This window comes from Gossypium arboreum, chromosome 10, assembly GCF_025698485.1.
Source record: "Gossypium arboreum isolate Shixiya-1 chromosome 10, ASM2569848v2, whole genome shotgun sequence".
Lineage (NCBI taxonomy): Eukaryota > Viridiplantae > Streptophyta > Magnoliopsida > Malvales > Malvaceae > Gossypium > Gossypium arboreum.
In genome coordinates this window covers 3,675,714-3,700,806 of record NC_069079.1, presented here as the reverse complement: position 1 = coordinate 3,700,806, position 25,093 = coordinate 3,675,714, and the positions used below count along the sequence as shown (strand labels likewise).

Genomic DNA, 25,093 nt, shown 5'->3' with positions numbered 1-25,093 from the left:
GATTACTTGGTGATCAAGATACCCGAGTGGAAATGGGATCGAGTCACAATGGACTTTGTGTCCGGACCGCCATTGTCGCAAGTAAGAAGGATGCGATTTGGGTTGTTGTTGATAGGTGACTAAGTCGGCTCACTTTATCCCGTCGCACGGATTTTTCATTGGATAAACTCATTGAATTGTACGTTTCTCAGTTGTGAGATTACACGGGTACCTATTTCTATTGTATCGGATAGAGATCCGAGATTCACCTCGCGATTTTGGAAGAAATTACAAGAAGCCTTGGGCACCAAGTTGCATTTTAGCGCTTTTCACCCCAAACCGATGGTCAATCCGGCGGATAATTCGGATACTTAAGGATATGTTGAGATGTTGCATCCTCGAGTTCGATGGTTCATGGGAGCGGTATTTACCTTTGATTGAATTCGCACAACAACAGTTTTCAATCAAGTATTAAGATGGTACCTTACGAGGCTTTGTACGGGCGTAAATGCCGTACACCATTGTTTTGGACCGAGCTCGGTAAAAGTAAAATTTTCGGAGTGGACTTGATTAAAGATGCGGAACAGAAAATAAAAGTAATCCGTGAAAGTCTAAAGACAGCCGCAGATCGTCAGAAATCGTACGCGGATTTGAAACGAAAAGACATTGAGTATCAGGTGGGAGATAAAGTGTTTCTTAAAGTTTTGCCTTGGAAAAAGATACTTAGATTTGGCCGTAAAGGCAAATTGAGTCCGAGGTTCATCGGGCCATATGAAGTCTCCGAACGAGTCGGTCCAGTTGCGTATCGATTGATTTTGCCTCCTGAACTTGAGAAGATTCACGACGTCTTTCATGTTTCGATGCTTCGACGCTATAGATCTGATCCATCGCACGTAATTAGTCCATCAGAGGTTGAAATTCAAGCCGATGTGAGTTATGAAGAAAAACTGATTCGTATCCTAGCTCGTGAAGTGAAGGAGTTGCGAAACAAAAGGGTTCCGCTAGTGAAAGTGTTATGGCTCAAACACGGGATAGAAGAAGCTACTTGGGAACACGAGAACTCTATGAAAGAGCGATACCCAAACCTATTTACGGTAAGATTTTGGGACGAAAATTTCTTAAGTGAGGAGAGTTGTGACAGCCCAAAATTGACCCTAGTCGGAAGTGGTTTCGGGACCGCTAAACCGAGTCACCGAAATGTTTGAACGTAATATTTATTGTCTAGAATATGTATTTATGAATGTGTGAAAATTTCAAGCTTGATTTAGTCGATTGCATGTGAATTCAGTTATTAGGACTTGTGTGACACTTTTGAAATGTGATAGGCTAATCTATAAAGACCTAATAGTGCATGTAATCAAAGGGGGACTTGCATGTCAAATTCCCCCTAATAGCTAGTGGCCGCCATGACAAAGGATTATGGGCAAAAACATGTCATAAAACATGTTGGGACAATGGTGTATGTAAGAAAAAATAAAATAATGAGCATGGGAATTGAATAATGAAAGGAAGAAAAAAAAGAGAATGGTGAGTGTTTCCCCTATTGCCGTGAGTTGAAGAAAAGAGAGAAAAAAATTGTTGTTCATCTTTTTTTTCATTTCTTTGAGCTGAAAATTCTAAGGAAGAAGGAAGGGGTTTTTGCTTCATGCTTGGTTTGGAAGAGGATTAGGAGGAGGTTTGGCCATACTTGTATTAAGATTAAGGTATGTTTGATGTTGTGCCATGAGATTCATGCATATTTTTGGTTGCTAACTTGATGTTCTTATTAGCCCATGGTTCAAATCTTTGCTATGTCATGGGGATGATATTCGGCCAAGGTAGATGTTGTGTTAATGCCATTGTATGCTAAATATGAAGCTCGATAATGATACATGTGATGGTGGATTGAGGATTCTTGGATTTTCTTTTAGCATTTTTGAGTGAGACATTAAGTTCTTTGTTTAACCATGACCAAAATCGAAACGGTATGGTGTTGTGGTGTATTCGGCCATGGTATATCCATAAGTATGATTTATGCATATTGCATGGTAGGTAAGATTTTAGCTTTGGATATATGTTTATATTTGGATATAAGCAACTTTGAGATTCGGCTCTAGCATATATATATATATATATATGTTTGCACATGATGTATTGGTATGACATATATACTATCTCAAGGTATATATTTGCATATGATGATGTTTTGGTTATGAAATAAATGATTGATGCGTATTGAGTTACAATATGGAATGCGTTAGTTAGTAAAATGCATGCTGTTTTTGTGTGGTATTAAGTGTATAATTGGCCTCAACATGGACATGCATATTCGCCACATGAGGGGATTGGTGTGCATGCATTCGGTTAGAGGCAAGCATATTGATGCCTATTCTTGGCTTGGAAAATTCGCTAAGGAGAGTACTAACTAATGTGTTGAGTTTGATTCATGATTTACGTACATATGTGACTTTAATGTCTAATGAAAAAAAATGTGGGCTAAGTACCTTGAATTCCTCTTTCGATGCTCAAATGATTAAATCAATTTATTTGTTAAATTAAGCTTAAGAGCAAAGGGGAGCTAAATCCGATAAAGGGAAGGAAAAAGTGGTCGAATAGCCATCGGAATCATTCGACAACATCCGAGGTAAGTTCTTGAGTAATAGAGCTTAAATTATGATTTGATTAGATCATGTCTCAAGTAAATCGAAATCATGATCTTTGTGTGTAGCTATTGAGCCGAAATTGTAAATATGATAAGTGTCTTGTGTTTGAGCTTTGGTAATGAGAATGTAATAAGAATGTGTATTGATTTGTTGATATATGTGCTTGGTTATTCGAATGGTATCCGGGCTAAGTCCCGAAGGCTTTTGTGCTAAGTGACCAAAACCGGGTTGAGTCCCGAAGGCATTTTGTGCGAGTTACCAAAACCGGGTTAAGTCCCGAAGGCATTCGTGCGAGTTACTAAATCCGGGCTAATTCCCGAAGGCAATTGTGCGAATCACTATAACCGGGCTATGTCCCGAAGACAATCGAGCGAGTCGCTATATCTGGTTAAATTTCGAAGGTACGTGATTCGGAAATGAGCAATCTTGCTGTAAAAATTTCAGTTAATACACTTGCAAAAATTCCAGCAATGAGGTATGTTCGTATGTGCATTGGAATAGTTGAGTTCCTTCGAATAATATTCGCTCAGTTGAGTAATGAGCTTTCTGTATTTGGCTAAGATGATCCCTTATGTATGAACATAGGGGTTGGAATGTAAAGTAGAAATGATTTGAAAGTTTGTATATACGGAATTATCCGTTTAGTTATATGGATGCTATACCTCTGTTGTGCTTAAATTCTTCGCTCAAACTTACTAAGCATAAATTGCTTACTCCGTTTCTTTGTTTCTTTGTTTTATAGATTTTGGCTCGTCAGCTATCGGACTCGGGATTTTTGGAAGTCGAAGTCTCCCACACTATCAAAGACCCTTTGGTACAAATTTTGGTTGAGCTTTGAAATGGCATGTATAGGACTACCCCTTTTGTTGTGGGTCATGGACCCTTTGGATTTGTATAATTTTGGATAGCTATGCAAAAATGGCTTATAAATGTTTTGAGCATAATGTTATAATCATTCGGTATGTATATGCTCATTAAGAGGCATGGAAATGTTTGGCAACGATCAGCCATTAGAATGGTTCATCATGATTATATTTTGGACTATATATGCAAGAGGGTTAGTTGAATCATAGAAACTATGTGTTAGATAAAGTCTACCCTAAAAATAGATGCTGGCAGCAGCAGTGATGTGGATGTGAAAAATCACTAAAAATAGTAGAGATGGAATTAAATAGTGAATAAATTATGTAAATGAGCCTTGATGAATCTACTTTCATATGGAAGAAACGAAACGGTCATATGAGTTGTATGTTAAGAGATATTTAGGTTTTCGTGAAATAGGGCCAGAACGGTTTCTAGATTCCCTGTTCCGACTTTGGAAATTCATTGTAAATTAACCAGAGATAATTAGGAGTCATGCCATATATGTATAGATTCCCCTTTGAGTCTAGTTTCTATAGAAACAAACGGTATCAGTATTGAAGCCCTGTACAGAGAGATATTCAAGTTGTAACGCACGAAGTTCAGTGTAGTCGACCCTTGTCACATGGGAGATTTTAACTAATAAACTGTACTAATTTGCCAGACCAAAAATTCTAGAAAAAAATATGTAGATGGACATATGAGTCTAGTTTCAGGGAAAAATTACAAAACTGATTTTCGAGTTTTGAAACTCAAGATATGATTTTTAAGGCGACAGTGACGCAGTAACCAGCTTGTCTGGAAAATTTTTTTTATGGACTGTGAAAACAATTAAGTTAAGTCTGTGTGCACCTTGTGTTCGACTCCGGTAACGGACTCGGGTATGGGGTGTTACAGTGCTTATCCCGGAGTGAGGGCAGAACATCAAGTTCCATCAGGATTACTTCAACCTATCAATATTCCTGAATGGAAATGGGACCGAATAACGATAGACTTTGTGATGGGATTACCGACGTCTACAAGTAAAAAGAATGCTATTTGGGTAATAGTTGATCGACTTACGAAGTCAGCTCATTTCTTAGCTGTGAGAACCGATTGGTCGTTAAAGAAACTTGCTGAGGTTTATATTCAGGAAATCATTAGATTACATGGTATTCCAAAATCAATAATTTCTGACAGAGATCCAAGGTTTACGTCAAGGTTTTGAAAGTAATTACATGAATCTTTCGGTACTCGACTTCACTTTAGTACAGCTTTTCATCCACAGACTGATGGTCAATCTGAAAGGGTAATACAAATTTTAGAAGATATGCTTCGAGCCTGTATGATTGATTTTGAGTCTAACTGGGAATATTATTTGTCATTAGCCGAATTTGTATATAATAATAGTTTCCAGTCAAGTATACAGATGGCACCGTATGAGGCTTTGTATGGACGAAGATGCCGATCACCCGTATGTTGGACAGAACTGAATGAGAAGAAGATGATTGGACCTGAATTGGTTCAAGAAATGGAAAGTACAGTTAAGAAAATTCGGGAAAGATTGAAAACTGCTTTTGATAGACAGAAATCGTATGTAGATTTGAAACGACGGGATATTAAATACTCAGTCGGGGATAAAGTATTTTTAAAGGTTTCACCTTGGAAGAAAATTCTAAGATTTGGTCAAAAAGGAAAATTAAGTCCTCGTTTTATTGGGCCTTACGGGTTATTGAGAGAATTGGACCAAGAGCGTATCGATTGGCCTTACCTCTGAACTACGAAAATACGATATCTTCCATGTTTCTATGCTAAGAAGATATCGATCGATCCTTCACATGTTATTACGACCGAGAATGTAGAGATTCAACCTGACTTATCGTATAAAGAAGAACCAGTTGAGATTCTAGCACGAGAGGTAAAAGAATTACGTAATAAACGTATTCCTTTAGTAAAAGTGCTATGGCGAAGTCACAGTGTTGAAGAAGCTACATGGGAACCATAAGAAACAATGAGATCTCAATACCCTCATCTCTTTTCAGGTAAATTTCGAGGACGAAATTTATTAAGGGGGAGAGAATTGTAATGAACCGAAAGTTACGGTATCGGAAATTGAGTCTTGAGTACTGTTTCCATGAAATTAATTCATGAATATTTATTAGAAATATTTATGAATTATAGTTGAATGGTTATTTAGTGTTTAATTAAGTGAAGTAGCTTGAATTTAGTTTAAAGGACTAAATTGCATACGGTATAAAAGTTTAATTATAGATTAAAGATTGGTAAAGGGACTAATCTAGTAATTAGACCCTAAGTGCCATGTGTGTGAATGTATGATATAACATGTGTAATAGTTGGTAAAGATATTAAATGTGTTAAAGTAGTTTTCTTATAGATTAAGTTATTTTATTAGAATAATATTATATTATTAATATTATTATATTGAATATAGATTTATGAGTAAGTAAAAAAAGAAAGAAAGATAGAAAGAGTTACGAGAGAGCAAAGCGTGAGAAAGAAAGAAAGAAAGAAAGAAAGAAATAGAAAAGGGAAATTTGAGGATTAAGGCCCTAAAGCTTGATTGGTAATATGTTTTAGCTTATTTTCTTATAATTTTATGTTTATGGATGCCTAATTCAAAGTTCTACATGTATGAGGTTAAAATGAAGAAAAATAGAAAATTTTAGATATTGATTTAGTTGACTAAATTGAGGTTTTATGGGTTAAATTGATAGAAATTGAAGTTAGAAGTGAAAATTGAGTGATTTATTAAAGGAATTCTAAGTTAGGTTTAAATAGGGATTAAGTTGAATAGAGCTCAAAATTTATGTTTTATAATGAATTTTATGAGTTAGAAATTGTTAATGAGTTGATTAAAGAGAATATGAAGCTTAAGTTAAAGAAAAAAGATTAGTAATGGAAAAAGGACGAAATTGGAATTTTTGTAAAAGTTTGATAGAAAGTGAAAATGTGTTCTATGAATTAGTATATTGATGATTTTTAATTGTATGATTGTTAGTAGCAAGCGTAGCACGGATCGTCATCAAAGAAGGGAAAAGAGAAAGTGAGCGAAGATATCGATTAAATTCGATAAATAGTGGTTTGTATTTCTATAAACCGAGCTTAATCGTTATTGCTATATTTAATATTTATATTGTATGAAAATGTGAATGAGGTAAGTATTTTTACCATATTGAAATGAATGTGATTTTGAATACCCTATTAACAGTGTCGGGCTAGTCGGATATAGTTGACATGTCATAGGAATTGGAAGTATTGGGATATTCCGACATTAAGTCGATGAGACACTATGTGTCGACTACTGTTAAAGTTTCGAATTTGTTCCGATGAAGTACTTTGTGTACTATAATGTTAAAGTTCTGGATTTGTTCCGATGAAGCACTATGTGCTTATCCCGGAGTGAGGGCAGAACATCAAGTTCCATCAGGATTACTTCAACCTATCAATATTCCTGAATGGAAATGGGACCGAATAACGATAGACTTTGTGACGGGATTACCGACGTCTACAAGTAAAAAGAATGCTATTTGGGTAATAGTTGATCGACTTACGAAGTCAGCTCATTTCTTAGCTGTGAGAACCGATTGGTCGTTAAAGAAACTTGCTGAGGTTTATGTTCAGGAAATCATTAGATTACATGGTATTCCAAAATCAATAATTTCTGACAGAGATCCAAGGTTTACGTCAAGGTTTTGGAAGCAATTACATGAATCTTTCGGTACTCGACTTCACTTTAGTACAGCTTTTCATCCACAGACTAATGGTCAATCTGAACAGGTAATACAAATTTTAGAAGATATGCTTGAGCTGTATGATTGATTTTGAGTCTAATGGGAATATTATTTGTCATTAGCGAATTTGTATATAATAATAGTTTCGATCAAGTATCTGATGGCACCGTATGAGGCTTTGTATGGACGAAGATGCTGATCACCGTATGTTGGATGACTGAATGAGAAGAAGATGATTGGACTGAATTGGTTCAAGAAATGGAAAATACGATTAAGAAAATTCGGGAAAGATTGAAAGCGCTTTTGATAGACGAAATCGTATGCGATTTGAAACGACGGGATATTGAATACTCGATCGAGGATAAAGTATTTTAAAGGTTTCACCTTGGAAGAAAATTCTAAGATTTGGTCAAAAGGAAAATTAAGTCCTCGTTTTATTGGGCCTTACAAAGTTATTGAGAGAATTGGACCAGTAGCGTATCGATTGGCCTTACCTCCTGAACTACAGAAAATGCACGATATCTTCCATGTTTCTATGCTAAGAAGATATCGATCGATCCTTCACATGTTATTACGACCGAGAATGTAGAGATTCAACCTGACTTATTGTATGAAGAAGAACCAGTTGAGATTCTAGCACGAGAGGTAAAAGAATTACGTAATAAACGTATTCCTTTAGTAAAAGTGCTATGGCGAAGTCACAGTGTTGAAGAAGCTACATGGGAACCATAAGAAATGATGAGATCTCAATACCCCCATCTCTTTTCAGGTAAATTTCGAGGACGAAATTTATTAAGGGGGAGAGAATTGTAATGAACCGAAAGTTACGGTATCGGAAATTGAGTCTTGAGTACTGTTTCCGTGAAATTAATTCATGAATATTTATTAGAAATATTTATGAATTATAGTTGAATGGTTATTTAGTGTTTAATTAAGTGAAGTAGCTTGAATTTAGTTTAAAGGACTAAATTGCATACGGTATAAAAGTTTAATTATAGATTAAAGATTGGTAAAGGGACTAATCTAGCAATTAGACCCTAAGTGCCATGTGTGTGAATGTATGATATAACATGTGTAATAGTTGGTAAAGATATTAAATGTGTTAAAGTAGTTTTTCTTATAGATTAAGTTATTTTATTAGAATAATATTATATTATTAATATTATTATATTGAATATAGATTTATGAGTAAGTAAAAAAAAAGAAAGAAAGATAGAAAGAGTTACAAAGAGCAAACGTGAGAAAGAAAGAAAGAAAGAAAGAAAGAAATAGAAAAGGGAAATTTGAGGATTAAGGCCCTAAAGCTTGATTGGTAATATGTTTTAGCTTGTTTTCTTATAATTTTTATGTTTATGGATGCCTAATTCAAAGTTCTACATGTATGAGGTTAAAATGAAGAAAAATAGAAAATTTTTAGATATTGATTTAGTTGAATAAATTGAGGTTTTATGGGTTAAATTGATAGAAATTGAAATTAGAAGTGAAAATTGAGTGATTTATTAAAGGAATTCTAAGTTAGGTTTAAATAGGGATTAAGTTGAATAGAGCTCAAAATTTATGTTTTATAATGAATTTTATGAGTTAGAAATTGTTAATGAGTTGATTAAAAGAGAATATGAAGCTTAAGTTAAAGAAAAAAGATTAGTAATGGAAAAAGGACGAAATTGGAATTTTTGTAAAAGTTTGATAGAAAGTGAAAATGTGTTCTATGAATTAGTATATTGATGATTTTAATTGTATGATTGTTAGTAGCAAACGTAGCACCGATCGTCATCAAAGAAGGAAAAGAGAAAGTGAATGAAGATATCGATTAAATTCGATAAATAGTGGTTTGTATTTCTATAAACCGAGCTTAATCGTTATTGCTATATTTAATATTTATATTGTATGAAAATGTGAATGAGGTAAGTATTTTTACCATATTGAAATGAATGTGATTTTGAATACCCTATTAACAGTGTCGGGCTAGTCGGATATAGTTGACATGTCATAGGAATTGGAAGTATTGGGATATTCCGACATTGAGTCGATGAGACACTATGTGTCGACTACTGTTAAAGTTTTGAATTTGTTCCGATGAAGTACTTTGTGTACTATAATGTTAAAGTTCCGGATTTGTTCCGATGAAGCACTATGTGCTTATCCCGGAGTGTGGGTTGGATCCGTGTATCCATTAGTGTCCGAGTCATGTTAATAAGGGTAAATAAAGTAAAGATTATTAAAGTACTGATTGATATTGAATAATAGCAATAATGTGTTTGAATTACCATGTTTTAAAGTTGATTAAGCTATTGTTTATAGAAATACCACTGAGAATATTCTCAGCATACGGTTTGTTTCCGTGCGCAGGCTAAGTACGAAAGTATAAGGACTCAGCATACAAGCCGATCCCCGAACTCAAATTGGTGAAGTTTCTATCTTTTTGGAAAATTGCATTTTACCTAGATGTCTTTTGGTCATTTTGAAAGTATCTAAGTTGTTAAGTAATATTTTGGTATGTTTTGTAAATGTTACCAAAACCTTAAGTATGGTATGTTTTGATATGTTAGTGAAGAGTAATAAGAGGAAGTGTTGGTAAATATTGTAGAGAGAAGAAATGAAGATGTTATAAACTTAGTTATCAACATTTTATACTAAAACATATTTGGACAGTAACAATAGTCCAACTTTGAAAATATACCAAAAATAGTATAAAGTGAATTAGATGATGAATAAAATATGTAATTGAAGCTTAATGAATATATTTTTATATGGAAGAAACAAAATAGGTAAAAGAGTTTTATTTTATGAGATATTTATGTTTTTGTGAAATAGGGTTAGAGCAATTTCTGGATTCCCTGTTTTGACTTTAGAAATTCACCATAAATTGTGTATTAAGAATTAGGACTCAAACTTTATATGTATGGATTCATTATTGAGTCTATTTTTAATTTAAACAAACGGAATAGTCATTGGATTTCTGTACAGGAAGAAATTTGATTCGAAGTGCACAAGGGTCAGATCAGTAGCCGAACCCTGAAACAGGGGAGACTTTTTCTAATAAACTGTACTAATTGGCCTGACAAAAACTTCTATAAAAAAATTAGTAAGTAGATATATGAGTCTAGTTTCAGGGAAAATTTACGGAATTGGATTTCGAGTTTCGTAACTCGAGATATGATTTTTTTAGCGACTTTGACGCAAATGGATAGTTTACTACGAAAACTGTTTAAGTGCTAAGATAAGTTTTGTAATGTCTCCTGCTTGACTCCGGCAACGGTCTCGGGTAGGGGGACGTTACAAATGTTTTTCTTATTAGAGCTTATTCCGAATAATAGCTTTTCTTAAGAACACTATTATTTTAAATAGAAGTTGTTCCAAACAATGGTTGTTTTGAACATAGTTATTCGTATAATGCACTATTCTAAACAAAAGTTAGTTCCAAACTTTAGTTGTTCTCTACAAGAGTTGTTCTTAATGAAAACTACACTAGGATGACAATTGTTATAAACCGAAACCTTGTTTTAAACATAATTATTCCAAACAATAGTTGCTTTTCTAAAAGAGATATCAAGTGAATTTATGATTCTACTTGTCCTATCCTTAGTAGGATAATTTCCTGAAATATAATATTATTAAATTAATTATAATTCTAAAATAAATAAGTATTAAGGTTTAAATTTTTCAAAACTCTACATTATACATAAATTTGAAATTTTAACCCTTGATATAATTTAATTTGTATAATTAATACAAGATCTCCGGAGGAATTCTTAAAAGTTTTCTATTTTTAAGAGTTTGATGCAGACTTGGATAATCCTTAGTTGTTAAACGTGTAAAGTAATAATTAAAAGGTTGGTGTTGTGATTCTTCTTCTTTTTGTGTTTTGTGTGTTGGAAATAGTTGAAAATATGATCATGTCGTCGTTGAATGTAAAATCTATTAATCAGCGTGGAAATTAGGTGTTTGCAACTGAGAATAATGGAAAATTGAGGCTACCATAATTTGATTAATATTGGGGGAGAGATTTGGAGAAGATTTTTCATTTTTAGTAAGATTTAAAAATTTTCAAAAATAAAGTTATTTATTTGGATAAATACAATAAAAAAAATTTAAATGAGGTTTTGAGCCTATCTAAATTAAAGAGTTTTTTAAAATCTTGCCGATTAAGTTTTAACTCAATTGGCATGAGCATTGTTGCCAGTGTAAGAGGATGTGGATTCGAATACGCTTAAGTACATTATCATTCTATTTAAGGGTTGAGGAGATTCTATGGGTAGTTCTAAGCATTGTGTTAAAAAGAGTATATATAATTAGAACCTATAATAAGATTATTTAAAATATATATCGTGAACCTATAGTAAAAAACATTAACTTTAAAATATAGTTTTATTTAATACCATTTTATATTTTTACAAATTTAATTGTATCCGTATTATTTTAGCTATTATAGAAAGCATGATTATGTTGAGAATTCAATCTAAATCATAATTTATTCACTTTAAATTTTCATAACTTTTTTTATTTTTCAAGATATAAAATGGAGCGTGCTCTGTAATTAATTTTCTACATTATACATGTTCATTAAAAAATATATATTAACCACAAGTATAAAATTACTTCATACTCAAAATGAGGATGAAACCCATTTTAAAACTAATTTAACTATTTTAACTAGACATAATTTCACTTAAATAAATCAAATCACCTGTTTTCTTTTTACTTAAAAAATGCCAGTATTTTTTCTCAAAAATGTAGTGATTGATTAGTGGTTGAGCCACTTAAAAGAGGAAAGTGGGGACAAACAAGATTTCCAAAAACCATGGGAGTTGCTGTTGAAAATATTATAAAAAAATCTAAACTCTAAAGCACTGCTCCAAATATATTTATACAGTGCATGGCATAAAAATAAAAGAGTTGAGTGTAAGGTGGGGCAACATAGTACAAATTGAGAGGGAAAACTCAAGGTGACTGCACTCACTTTGATGGTCATGCAAATATGATTGAGCCAAGCAATCTGGATTCAGTGTTCCCCTTTGCCTCATCTCCATTTCTTTATTTTCATCATTCTCTCCTTTCCACTTCAATTTTTAAACACCACAATTCAGATTTAAGATCTCACATTTTATTCGTGTTTATCATTAAGGTTAAAATTTTTTTTTTTTTTCAAATCAAATCATTTTGAAAAGTTAATTTTTAAGCCAAATCGAAAAATTAAAAGTAATAACTCTTTTACTTAATAACATTATGCTCAGTTTTGTTGGAACTGGACCAGATCTATTAGGTCAAGAACTAGTTGATATATCAATTTGAGCAAAAGTATTAAACTGACCTTTGAGTGAACAGTTCAAAACCAATAAAAAATTGAAAATCGAGATAAAAAATTGTTTGTTGAATGGATTGAACCAATTTATAATTTTTATGAATTTTTAATTGTTTTTTAATTATTGGTAAACCAACAATCGGACTGGTTAAATCAAAAACAAATGATCGATATCTATCCAATTTTAAAATTTTAATTATGTCTAACATTTTAAATTTTTTATCATTTATAAGGAGATAAATTATAATTTTATCTTTACTAATTTAAAATTTAAAAAACTTAAATAAAAAATTTTCATTTTAAACGAATCTAAATTCATTTATCGTGTTTAATATTTTATCGCTACTCTTTCAAATATTGAATCACATAAATAAAATTAAATAGTCCCAACATCGATGTGGTGAGGTGGAGAGATTAAATAGACCATACAAAATCTTTGTCACCTTCTAAATTATTGCTAGATTAATTTTCAATCTTTGTCACCAATAATAAGGTAGAGAATTCAAGTAACTTAGCTACATTAATTTTCAAGCATTTTCTATTTTCAGAAAATTACACCTAATCTATTTCAATCAAGATGCTGATGTTTATTTTTAAAATAATATTATTGAATCAAAAAATTATTTTATCATAATGATTTGGATAGGTGTTTATAAGAAAAAAATTCTAATTAATATTTCAAAATTATTTTTATTATTACATAAATATTAAGTGGATTCATTTTTAATTTTAAAATGTCACACCATAGAATTTAATAGAAAATTTTCAACGATGATAACAATTGAACTTAAACTTTTAAATCCAAGAAATAAAAAATTATATTTCTAAAAATAAAAATAAAGGACTAAATTCTAAATATGCAAATTATATATAGACTTAAAACATATTTTAACATTTAAGAATCATCCCAACACAAAGCATAAACCGAAAACCATACTGGTTCCAATAATTGGTATTAACCCATCTGTATGTATATCCACCCAAACCAACATTGGTTACAGCATGGCTTCTATGTAACCACAAATCTTATATAAGAAAATTATGGATAGAGAGCTTTTGTTTAGAGTACTGCACGTGTTAAAATTCAACTACTTTTGATGCCTTGTTTTTCTTTTTAGTGCTCTAAACACTATATTATTAATTGAGAGAACAGTGATAGGTTTCTCAGTGCTCCTTGGCTAATTCCATCATGTTATAAAGAAAAATTTATTTTATGATCCCTCTTATTATATTATTTATAGTTTCTATCAATTAAAAATAAATATATTATGGTTTATTTCATATTATTCATGTTTTTTCTTATTAACTATACGTATAATGTAAAATATATATTTTTATTTTTAATTTTTAGTGACTATAAATGATATGATAAGAACAATTCATAAAATAAAATTTTGTTCTTGTGAGTTCTCCTTGCTCAATCCACTGGCTTACCTATTCATCCACTTAGATTTTTCGTTCTACCATTAATGCTTGTTTTTCTTTTTCTAACATGAAATAAGTGTCCCTCCATTCAATTTTAAAAAAAAAAAAAATTCTCATTTCTTGGAGGTATTCCTTAGTGTACGATAATGTAAAGCAAAAGAAAGAAAATATGCAATTTTTTTGTTTGCAAACCGGTACTAATAGCCATATTTATAGAAGAAAGAAAATATTGAAATTCGAATCTCAAATAATGTATAAAAAAATTTTCGTTAAATTATATCAATCAACTTAAATTACATATTCATAGATGTAGCATAGATGTAGAAAATCAACACCACAAAAGAAAAAAAGTGAAAATATCTTCTTATGTTTAAGGAAATTCCCTTAAAACTTGATGGAACTTTCTACTATATGGATGAGAGGGGCATTATGGTGGCCCTGAGTGGGCAGGACAATGTTCTTGAAAAATATTGTGCCTAGACAAAAATATAATGGTGGTTTGTCATCTGCATTCAATTGCCTTGTAGAATAGGAAATTGGGTCATAGAAATATCCTGGATCACTTAAGATAAGTGGCTGTTATCCCCAACCATCGGAGGCTAATGTCAAAGAACTTAGCTGAATATCATATTCATAGCTGAACCTTAATTTACATATATGGGTTGGATCCAATGCTCACAAGTTTCATTTCTTTTTAGGTACTGGAAATTGGAAAAACCTGTTCGGCCAATGCTTGTCAATGGTGGCTTCAAAGATGACATTAGGATGTCTAAATGAAATATTAGACGGCAACCCGCCGATTAATAATTACGTCAATCGCCGAGGCCTCGACCGCCATTTTCGACTGCTGTTGATTTGGACATAGAGTGGGGTTGTGTTTTAATTATTTTGTATGGGAAAACACCAAATGAAACCAGATAGATTCGGAACATGCCCACATGTTAGATTCGGGACCAAATGAAAATCTATCTCATCTAAACTTTTTGTATGCCCTATCAACGTTTTACGGGCATGTAAAATGCGAAGTGGCATTTTATCAAACATGTGGAATGCCTGGAAATAACCCCTTCGTTGCCTTCACCAAAGTGTATAGCGACATCACATTCGAAAAATTATTGTTGGTTGCCGTCACTAATTTTAGCTCATCAATATAGTTCTACCACGTTATACACCCAAAAAAATCCAAAATCCAAAATAAATATATATATATATAGATAATAACACTAGTAAGGTGAAGGCATTTGAAATAGGATGAGAATTCCTGTATAAATAAATAATTTGCAGATCAAATATTAAATTTATTACCGAGTATAGATATGGGTATGTTTGGTTCTTTTTTATTTTGCTAATCACTTCACCGGCTCAACGATAAACTTGTACGGATTTTAAGTTGATTGACATGAAGTTTAAAACTCGATACCCATGTTTGTAAAATTCTATCCTCATCTTAATTGTTCATTTGTATAAAAAATAATAATATTTCAAACATTTCAGGAAAAACACAAAAGTTAATAAAGGCTTAATTTATTTAAAATAAAAATGGGCTCGGTACTTCATAAGGCCCATCAATTCCTGCTGGATTTTAGTCCCTTTGTGCTATAAACAATATCAGATTTTGACAGTCTTTATCTTCAATTGTTAAATCAAAAGAGCAGTAAGACTGAATTCCTCAAATTAAAAATATACAGAGTACAAATACCAGGAGCATAATGCATAAACCATAAAAGCTTCAAAAGCCACCAAACTACATATTTAAGTAGCAATCAATCATCAGTCTCACCGAAAAGGGCAGTCCAAAATAGAAAAAGGCTGTGAGAAAATGTTCTGGTTTGAATAGCTTCCCATTCTGTCATACCATTAACTATCATGGTTAAAGAAGCTAGTACACTAGCTACAAAACCCTGTTTCAATAACACCAAATTCAAGTTCCGACTAAGATAAACGACCATGGAATGCAATATTAAATAACATTCCACTTGAAGAAGTGCTAAGCCTTGGCTTTTCCAGCTTGAAGAGATTGAATCCTCTGCTGCACCTTCAATATCTAAAGGATGCAAAACCAAATTATCAGATTCAATCGTCACTTTAGCAGATAAATCTAGTTATAATCTTTTATCCAAACTGAGGTGTCTGGATTCTAGACTCTAGAGTTCGATATTAAGAGGACACAAACATTTTCCGATGGTCTTACAATATAATTCAACACAATTTGATTTCATATCTAGAGGACATTAATAGAAACTCATACTGATGGTTGTTATTCCAGTTTAAGAGGTACAAATTTAAGAGGTACAAACTTCCATAAAAACCAAAAATCATATGGATTCATGTAAAAAGCGTATGGTAAATGCTAATGGTATTAAAAGAAAAAACTTAGTATAATCTCATACATTAGCACTCAAGTATAACTCAGAGATGCAAAAGATAAACCAACAAACTTGGTAAACAACAGAGATGTTAAAAATAAAAAATATATATAGCCATTGAGGCTCAAAAAAATATATAACCATGATTCATGATCAAACAAAGCAAATGTTCTAAAAGCTTGGAACCTGGCTTAACTATTATGTGCAGCTTTAGTAGCAGGTTGAACCATACTAACAAACAATCTCAATCATAGCTCTTCCATGTGTCACAAATAGGCATTCTTTCTAATGATTGTCTAAACTATTCAATTGTTTAACAAGGAACAATAGTATTAATTTGGAAAAGCAGAACAGAAACATGCTGCACTACTGTTGTTTAACGTCATATAGAAATGTCTTATATAGCATAAAAGAGAACAATTAAGGCACATAAAAAAGAAGAAGAACACCAACCGCTTCTCTCTTGCTGTGTTGTTTCTCTTCCAAATCTTGAAGAGATGAATCAAGCCGCTTCCTGAGGACAAAGAAACAAAGTTCTAAAGTTATACGTATGATAGTTACAATGTCGCATAAGACATTGTAGAGTAAAACACAGCAGATAAAAGGTTATTGCCCAAACATGTGAAAAAGGGGTAACATAGGCAGTGCATTTTATTAGAACTTTGTAAAGATTGGGGCGAGAAGCACCCTCTACTTCTTCTTTCAACAAAAAAAGAAAATGATCTTCAATAGTGTGGAGTGACTAACATCGTCATAGATGGGAAGTTTACACATGAAACAAGATATTTAGTCAAGAAACCAGTGAGAAGGACAATGACATGTAAGCTGACATATTTGGCAGGTTGGATTGCAAAACTCAGGCTGACAAAACCATAATTGAACGCCACTCTTTACATTGAAAACTCATAATCCAAGCACCACCCAAATCACAACGTCAAACATAGATACTACTAATGATTCTTAGACTAGATCAATAGAAACTGACACAAGACAGATCACCCATAATATTGTTTTTTAGCAACAAAAAAGGAAAGGTAAAAATGTAAAAGGAAGCGTACAATTCTGCAGAGATGTACTCAATTCTCTTGCGAACATTCGCATTGGCCTCCGCTAAATCTTGTTTCACAAGCACTGGACCAATCAACTTGTACACATTCGCATCCTCGTTTAATAAATCCAACTCCTATTTATTACAAAAAACGAAAGCAATCAACAGAAAGTCATTTTAAAAGGCTAATTAGATAACCAATCATTTTATATCTGAAAAATAACGAAAACCCATTGACACCTTGAGGACTAACTCGTTTTCTCCTAACTGAATAGTGTACTTCTTCCGGACTTGATGGCTCTTAGCTATATCTGGGGGGAAAAAGTAACAAAATTGTTTCTCAGTCGAAACTTTTGAAAGCAAATAGTGAATAAATAAGACAAGGGTTCGATTTGGCTTGCCTTTTTGAAGCTTGCTAAGATCATTGGCTTTGTTCTCAAGGTCGCGCTGTAGGTCTCGAAGAGCTGTGGAGGAGGAACTCATTGTGTCTTCTTCTTGCCGCTGCTTTTGTTCTTCGAGTCTCTAATTTGATCGAGAGATGCTCGGCAAAATACTTGAATGACTTGTTTCTATTCTTTTGGGCCGGACAATGCCCTGCGCTGAAACCCTGAGGAGATTTAAACACTGAAGTCCAGACACTAACATGAATTGGGTTTGGACATTAATTATTAACAATGCTTCCTTACAACCACCACCCTAGTGAATCAAAACTAAGAAAACTTAGACAGGATGCTTCAAAACCTTTTTAGGAGATAGAATTAAATTTTATATTTTTATAATTTTTGACAAAGTAAATTAAAATGTTATTATTTTGGAAGGTTAAACTGTAATTATAAAAATATATAAATAAAAAAAATTATTTTAAGAATGAGCGGCCCCCCCGACAGTCCTTTAATTTCGCCATAGAGAGAAATCCTGATAAAAGGAATCTAAGTGGTTGAGAAGCCCATTGGACTAGAAATTATTTCATTAACCCTTTTCACTACCTCACGTATGGTCCTATTCAATTATTTTGTGGTACATCAACAACTTTTTTCAACTCAAATTAACAAAATTAAAATAATTTCCACATCAAATTTAATTTTGTCCAATTTCTTCTTCTTCTTTTTGACGTGAATTTTTTCCTTCCTCTCACCATCTTTCACTATTAGAAGAAAAAGATTTAGAGTTTTAGTGATTTTACTGATTTTTTCCATTCTTCATCATCTCTTCATTGCAATCCCTCAATTTTTTAAATTTGACATGGAAATTATTTTAATTCTGTTAATTTGAATTGGAAAAAGTTGTTGATATAGCACAAAATAATTAAATAGAACCATATGTGAGGTAGCGGGAAGGTTCCATGAAATATTTTTTTTCAACAGGCAATTTAAATTCAGTTACGACTAAACTCGATGATATAAAAAATATTTATTAAAATTTGTTTTATGATAAGTAGTAAAAATTGAATGGAACTCAACAGCTACAGGTGTTGAGCTCCCTTTTGACACATTTATTAAAGTTAAATTTAGGAAATAGTTAAAAGTTAATTGAGTTTTTAATTCGATTGGCATCAGTATTATTATCGATACAAAAAGACGTGAGTTCGAGTGCGTTAAAATTAATTATCCTCCTATTTATAAGTTGAGAATGAACTTAAAAAAATAGATATGATAATCTTCTTAAATAATCGCTTTTTTTTTTGAAGTAGTAAAGGATATTATATAAAAATATTTGTTTTGAATGTAATTAATATTTTTCTAGAGTCGGTTTTCAATATTTTTCTAGTTGAGTAGTGTGTGACACGAAATTTGGTCTTATAATTGTACTAATTCTTAATATCATATGTGTAGCACGTATGTGAAATTTTTCTAATTTATTAATTACATGTTAAGTAAAATTATTCTAATTGTTTAACTTAATTAAAATATAAAAGCATTTTGATAATTAAAATATTACAACAATAATGCTGAAAATAATACCGAAGTACTAACATATTTAGAGATTTTAGCATGCATTGGTAAGTCTCATTTTATATTATTTAATTTAAAAGTAAATATATTTTTATATAATCACATATGTTTGTATTTATTTATGGTTTAAGTATAATTTTGTTTAAATTTGAGCTATATTTAAATAAAATTCTTTTAATAATTATGACTCCGTAATTCAAATTTAGTTCCAACCCTTGAAAAATATATATTTTTTTTAAATTAGATATGAAAGTTTTGATTTCAAAATCCAAAATGAGAGATTTTGTGGAAAATTTCATCTAATTAAAATATTAAACTTTCTCCTAATATTATTTGGAGAAGTTGTCGATCCTAACCCATAAATAGGCAGCTTTGATGCTCGTTAGTGGTATTGGGTGAGTGTTTTTTGTGTTTGAGCTATCTTTATTGTTTTCATCTTGTATTAGCTCTGTATTCACTATACTCGAGTTTTTAAGTATTATTTGAAGAGTAAATCTTATTATAAGTGAAGTTATTTGGAGTGAGTGATTATAATATTAAAAGTAGAATTTTATTTTAGTTTATTTATACTTTTATATTTATAAATATAAATTTTGATAAAGCAACGTAGACATTATTTTTATTATTATTTATTTTATTTTTTATATTAAAATATATTATTAAAATTTATTCCAACATTAGATGGGCTAAAGTTGAAAAGCCAATGAAATGAAGTCCAAAACTTGCGCAAGCAGATACAATATTACTACCTTTGTGGATATTTATCAAATTGTCCCCCGGATGGCGATTGGTTTGAACACTGTCAATATACGGCCATACGACAGTGGACCGACCCGCCGAAAGACCACGCTTCTCAAAACACGGAATTAATCTCTACTATTTAATATTAGTGGCAAAAAAACACACATTATTATTATTAGTGGTGGGAAAGTGGGAGCACACAAAGGTAAGACTCAGCAAGAGTTAAACGTTTTTTTCACTGGATTACAAAAAAGAAAAAGAAAACGTTTTTTTAGAATATAAGATTAAAAAAAGCACGATTTTTCAAATTGAAAATATTTCATTTATAATTAATTTTAATTTTATAAAATAAAATAATTTTATATTTAAATAATAAAATAATATGAAAATTAAATTCGTTTCAAATAAACATATAAAAATTAGGAAAAATATTGTATGAAACAGATACGCTATATCATCTTGTATCATTTACTAATTTTTAATGTTATTTCAATATTTTTATCCATGTCATTCACACATTATTTTTATAACTTTTTTTAATTTGAATCCTAAACAATGAAATCTACTATGGACTCGTGATTCAAGGATTGTAGTTCAGAATTTTGAGTTTAGAATTTAAAGTCTAAGGTTTAAAGTTTAAGATCTTTGATCTAGGATCTAAAGTTTGGATTAAAATTACTAAAATAATATGTTAATAACATAGAAAAATGCTGAAATATGATTAAAGATATACAATCTTTCATAATTGATAAGTGATTATTGGACAAATAATTATTTTAAATATATTTTTATCTTAAAAAATAAAAATAAAAGCAATTGAATTAATATTAGGATTAAATTTTTAGAGGTAGGATAAAATTTTAATTTTTATAATTTTAAAAATTAAATTAAATTTTATAATTTTATGAGATTAAAATATAATTTTATTTTATTAATTTAAAATTTTAAAAATTAAGAATCTAAATAAAAAAATTACTTTAGGGCCGGGCACCCCTTATCCGCCTCTGATTAACAGCTAAAAAAATCTTATAAAAATCAAACCCTAAAACAACGTGCATCTTTGTCTTTTATTCTCCGAATAAAAAAGGTTGGAAAAAATGGAATACCCTTTTTTTTTTCCTGTCAAGTTAATCATGCCCAAAAGTAAATAAAATACAACTCTGCTTATCTCGATAAGCTAAATTGTAAAAGACCATATAGCACTTCAATTTTTGGATAAAAAGACCACTGCCCTCATCGTCACCATTACAGAGAGCGTGAGTGAGTGAGAGAGACTGTAAGCCTTTACTTTACCAAACACCATGGATGCTGCTGAGAGCTGGTCGAGAACCAAATGGGTCTTCCATTTTATGCTTATATTCGCTCATTTCTCTCTTCTATCACTAGCTGAAGATGGTATGTACTATCTCTTCCCCTTAATTCTTTTTAAAATATCCCTTTAGAGTTCTAATTGCATTGCTGGGTTTTTTTTTTTTTCCCTTATGTTCGAGATCTGTTAATGCTTTAGCTACAGTTGCTCTTGTAAATCTGTTAAAATGGGTTTAAGCTGTCAAATTATTTGCCTTCTTTAAAGAACAATTAATAAACTCAGGGATTTTTAATGCCCCCATATATTTCAGTGACTACGCCTTTCCATTCAGTATTTCCTACCATTCCCAGACTTTTTTCTTTAACATTAAACTCGATAACCCCATTGGTTTTCTTTCATAAAGAACACCGCCATTTTTGCTTGAATTTGTTTACCACTGAGCTTTGGTTATATGCTTAAATACAGTCAGTACTGAGATTTTTCGGTGCTTCGAAAGTCTTAGCAGTGGGGGCTTAAATATGGGACGTAGATCCTTTTTGTTTCTTTTATCTTTTCTAAAATCAAAGAGTTTAATCATACAGTTTAATGACTGTTCATAATTTGAAAATAGGCTTTAAATAGAGTCATCCATTCTTTGGATTGCCTGTCCCACCGTAATTGAGTGTTTCTTGCAGATCCTTTCTCACTTTTTAAGTATGCAAAGCTACAAGCCCTGTTATTTGCTCTAAATATTTCATTAATTAGTTAGTATACGCAATAATTCTATGCATTAGTTGAATTCATTTTTAGGTCATTGTCACCTACATTATTAATATCCCACTATTTGAGTTTTATTTTATAATTGGAATTTTGATGTAAACAATTTTAAATTATTCAAATTTAATCCATTAAATTTGTTTATCATTTACGATTTAGTCCTAATGTTTTAAACTTTGGAGTGTGAAATGTTGACAAACTAGGTGAAGTGCCATAAAAAAAAACATGAAAAACACACCAATGAAAGTTGGGTTTTTTTGGATGAAAAATAAATAATAAAAGTTCACTCTTTGTTTAGACTGGATTAGACTCCATAGTCAATTCTATAATTAGGGTCTAATTTCATTATAGAACACAAAAACATGGTAAGGGAGGTAGAATAATAATATATATTTTTATATCATGTCTATTAATGTTATTTTTTAACCTTTAAATAGGAATATAATGGTCTTTTTTATGCTCGAATTTACCTTTCTTTTATCTTGATAATAACAATATTGATATTAATTGAGTTAAAATTCAATCGATTAAAATAAAAATATTTTCAAATAAAATTTTAAATTTAATTTTATAATTATAAAAATAAGTTTAGAGATCGGTCTGGCTGGATCTTATATTTAATTAAATTTTAATGTGAATTATGCAAATAGGGAAAAAGATATTGAAAAAGAAAGGTACAAAATAATAGTAGAATAATAAGAATTTTTGAGAGATGGGTCCTTTATGTTTTTCCTTTTCCCCTCATTCTAAGGTGAGTGAAATGACGAAAGAGGGTCATATTCCCGCCAAATAACTCCACCTCTCTCACCTTAATTTTAACAAACGACAAGGGTTATTTTCGCGAATTCACGTCTTTTTAGGACATCATCCCCAATTACTAGCTCAGTTTTGTCCCATAAAAGTTTCACACACTTAGTAATAAGCACCAAAAATAATGAAAAAATTAAACAGAGCACACATTTCAATTCTACCCCCTTTTCTTTTGTTTAGTCAAATTAGGGAGTAGAAAAAAAAAGGGGCGTGGAGAAGGACCCACACGGTTTTAACAAGGTTCAAGTTGGGTGGGACCAGTCTCACTGCCTTAGTGTGTGCTCTCACATCAAACACCGTAACTTATTTGTCCCTATGTGATTTAATAAGTTGCAAGCGACAGGAATTTACGATTGATTATCCTCTGTTCATTCGTTTTGGTATGAAGTTTGCTAATTGGATCTATTAGGGCATTATGCCTCGTTCACATTGAGGCTAGTAACTTAGATAAGGTCATCCACAAGTAATTGTTTTCTTCCTTGTAGCTTTTGGTTGCCATCAAATTTATGTAAATATAATTATGTGGGCATAATTTTCAATCTTTTTCAGATTGCTATCAGATAATGGCAATACTAGATATGGGAAATTTTCATGACAGTGAAACATATCTCTGCTCATGTGCTGTACTTGTCTTTCTCAAATTATCTTGATGCTAACCGTATGCGCACGTGTACGGATAGACAAGCATCCTTTTCGGATATGTCATTTTGTGTATTAAATGCGAATTTACGGAACATTAATTGAAAAAATGGCAAATTTTTATGTGATTTTCCTGATGTTAAATGGTAATTTACTTTTGTAGGTCTGGTGGCCAATGGTGATTTCGAGACGCCACCGTCCGGCGGCTTCCCAAGCGAGGCAATATCCGATGGACCCAATGAGATCCCCAGCTGGAGCACGAAGGATACGGTGAAGCTTGTGTCCGCCGGTGAAAAAGTGAGCGGCGGGATGCTACTCATCGTACCCCGAGGCAAGCACGCCGTCAGATTGGGCAACGACGCGGAGATCAGTCAGGAAGTGACGGTTGAGAAAGGATCGGCGTACGCGGTTACTTTCAGTGCGGCACGCACTTGCGCGCAGATGGAGTCACTGAACGTGTCCGTACCACCTGCATCGCAAACGGTGGACCTGCAGACATTGTACAACGTGCAAGGGTGGGACCCTTACACGATTTCTTTTGAGGCGCAGGAGGATAAAGCCCGGTTGATTTTTAGGAATCCGGGAATGGAAGATGACCCGGAATGTGGACCCATCATCGATGATATAGCCATCAAGAAACTCATCACCCCTGATAAACCCAAAGGTAAGAATTTATTTTTAAATTTATATATTTTTATTAATTTATTTAATTAAATCAAATAAGTCGATTGGTCCGATGGAATCGATTGAACTGAAGTTGGAATGTTTTTACAGACAATGCTGTAGTTAACAGTGGCTTCGAGTTCGGTCCATGGATGTTCCAAAACGTATCTCTTGGTGTCCTCCTCCCAACCAACCTCGACGAAGAGACATCGCCATTACCTGGATGGATGGTCGAATCGAACCGAGCGGTTCGATACATTGATTCCAATCACTATGCAGTCCCAGAAGGCAAACGTGCCGTGGAGTTAGTCTCGGGCAAGGAAGGCATCATTTCACAAATGGTCGAAACCACACCAAACAAGCTATACAGCTTGACCTTTTCATTGGGCCACGCTAGGGACAAATGCAAGGAACCACTAGCTGTCATGGCCTTTGCTGGAGACCAAGCACGAAATTTTCACTACACTCCGGACTCCAACTCTACCTTCCAAGTCGCTAGTGTCAACTTCACGGCCAAAGCCGAGAGAACACGAATCGCATTCTACAGCGTGTATTACAATACCCGAACAGACGACATGAGCTCATTATGCGGTCCGGTGGTGGATGATGTTCGTGTTTGGTTTTCGGGGTCCAGTAGAACTAAGGTTCAAACATTGTTAGGGCTTGGACTTGCCTTTTCGGCTTACCTTTTGGTTTTGGTTTAGAGTTCGAAAACTAAGGTAAAAAGGGTAAAGTTATGCATTTTGGCTTAAATTTTAAGGCATTGTATTGTATTGTAATTGCCAGCAAAGGCAAAGTATGTATCGCCAAGTTTCCAATGTATCCTACCTTGTTTTTGGAGCTTTGCTTTGAGCAAAGGAAATGGCCTA

At 32.3% G+C, this 25,093-nt stretch overlaps 2 protein-coding genes across 2 annotated transcripts; one reads left to right on the top strand and one right to left on the bottom strand.

Annotated features, from left to right (window-relative positions):
* Nucleotides 1-15,575: 15,575 nt before the first annotated feature.
* LOC108487507 (prefoldin subunit 6) lies at nt 15,576-18,084 on the bottom strand. Its single transcript, XM_017791864.2, has 5 exons — nt 17,756-18,084; nt 17,595-17,665; nt 17,365-17,489; nt 16,760-16,820; nt 15,576-15,984 (listed from the first exon to the last, which is right to left on the bottom strand). The coding sequence occupies exons 1-5, from the start codon at nt 17,835-17,837 to the stop codon at nt 15,928-15,930; spliced, it is 396 nt and encodes a 131-aa protein (XP_017647353.1). The 5' UTR covers nt 17,838-18,084; the 3' UTR covers nt 15,576-15,927.
* A 3,106-nt stretch (nt 18,085-21,190) lies between these two features.
* Nucleotides 21,191-25,086, top strand: LOC108489569 (protein DUF642 L-GALACTONO-1,4-LACTONE-RESPONSIVE GENE 2). Its single transcript, XM_017794207.2, has 3 exons — nt 21,191-21,442; nt 23,725-24,225; nt 24,336-25,086. Exons 1-3 carry the CDS (start codon nt 21,349-21,351, stop codon nt 24,926-24,928), a joined length of 1,188 nt encoding a protein of 395 aa, XP_017649696.1. The 5' UTR covers nt 21,191-21,348; the 3' UTR covers nt 24,929-25,086.
* Nucleotides 25,087-25,093: the final 7 nt, after the last annotated feature.

Bases quoted from the DNA above. Each gene is read 5' to 3' on its own strand.
- LOC108487507 (XM_017791864.2), bottom strand. From the start codon at position 17,837: ATGAGTTCCTCCTCCACAGCTCTTCGAGACCTACAGCGCGACCTTGAG. The intron at 16,821-17,364 runs GTACGCTTCCTT...CTTTGTCCTCAG, and splicing joins GAGTACATCTCTGCAGAATT to GAAGCGGCTTGATTCATCTC. The intron at 15,985-16,759 runs GTTGGTGTTCTT...TGCATCCTTTAG, and splicing joins AACACAGCAAGAGAGAAGCG to ATATTGAAGGTGCAGCAGAG.
- LOC108489569 (XM_017794207.2), top strand. From the start codon at position 21,349: ATGGATGCTGCTGAGAGCTGGTCGAGAACCAAATGGGTCTTCCATTTT. The intron at 21,443-23,724 runs GTATGTACTATC...TTACTTTTGTAG, and splicing joins TCTATCACTAGCTGAAGATG to GTCTGGTGGCCAATGGTGAT. The intron at 24,226-24,335 runs GTAAGAATTTAT...ATGTTTTTACAG, and splicing joins CACCCCTGATAAACCCAAAG to ACAATGCTGTAGTTAACAGT.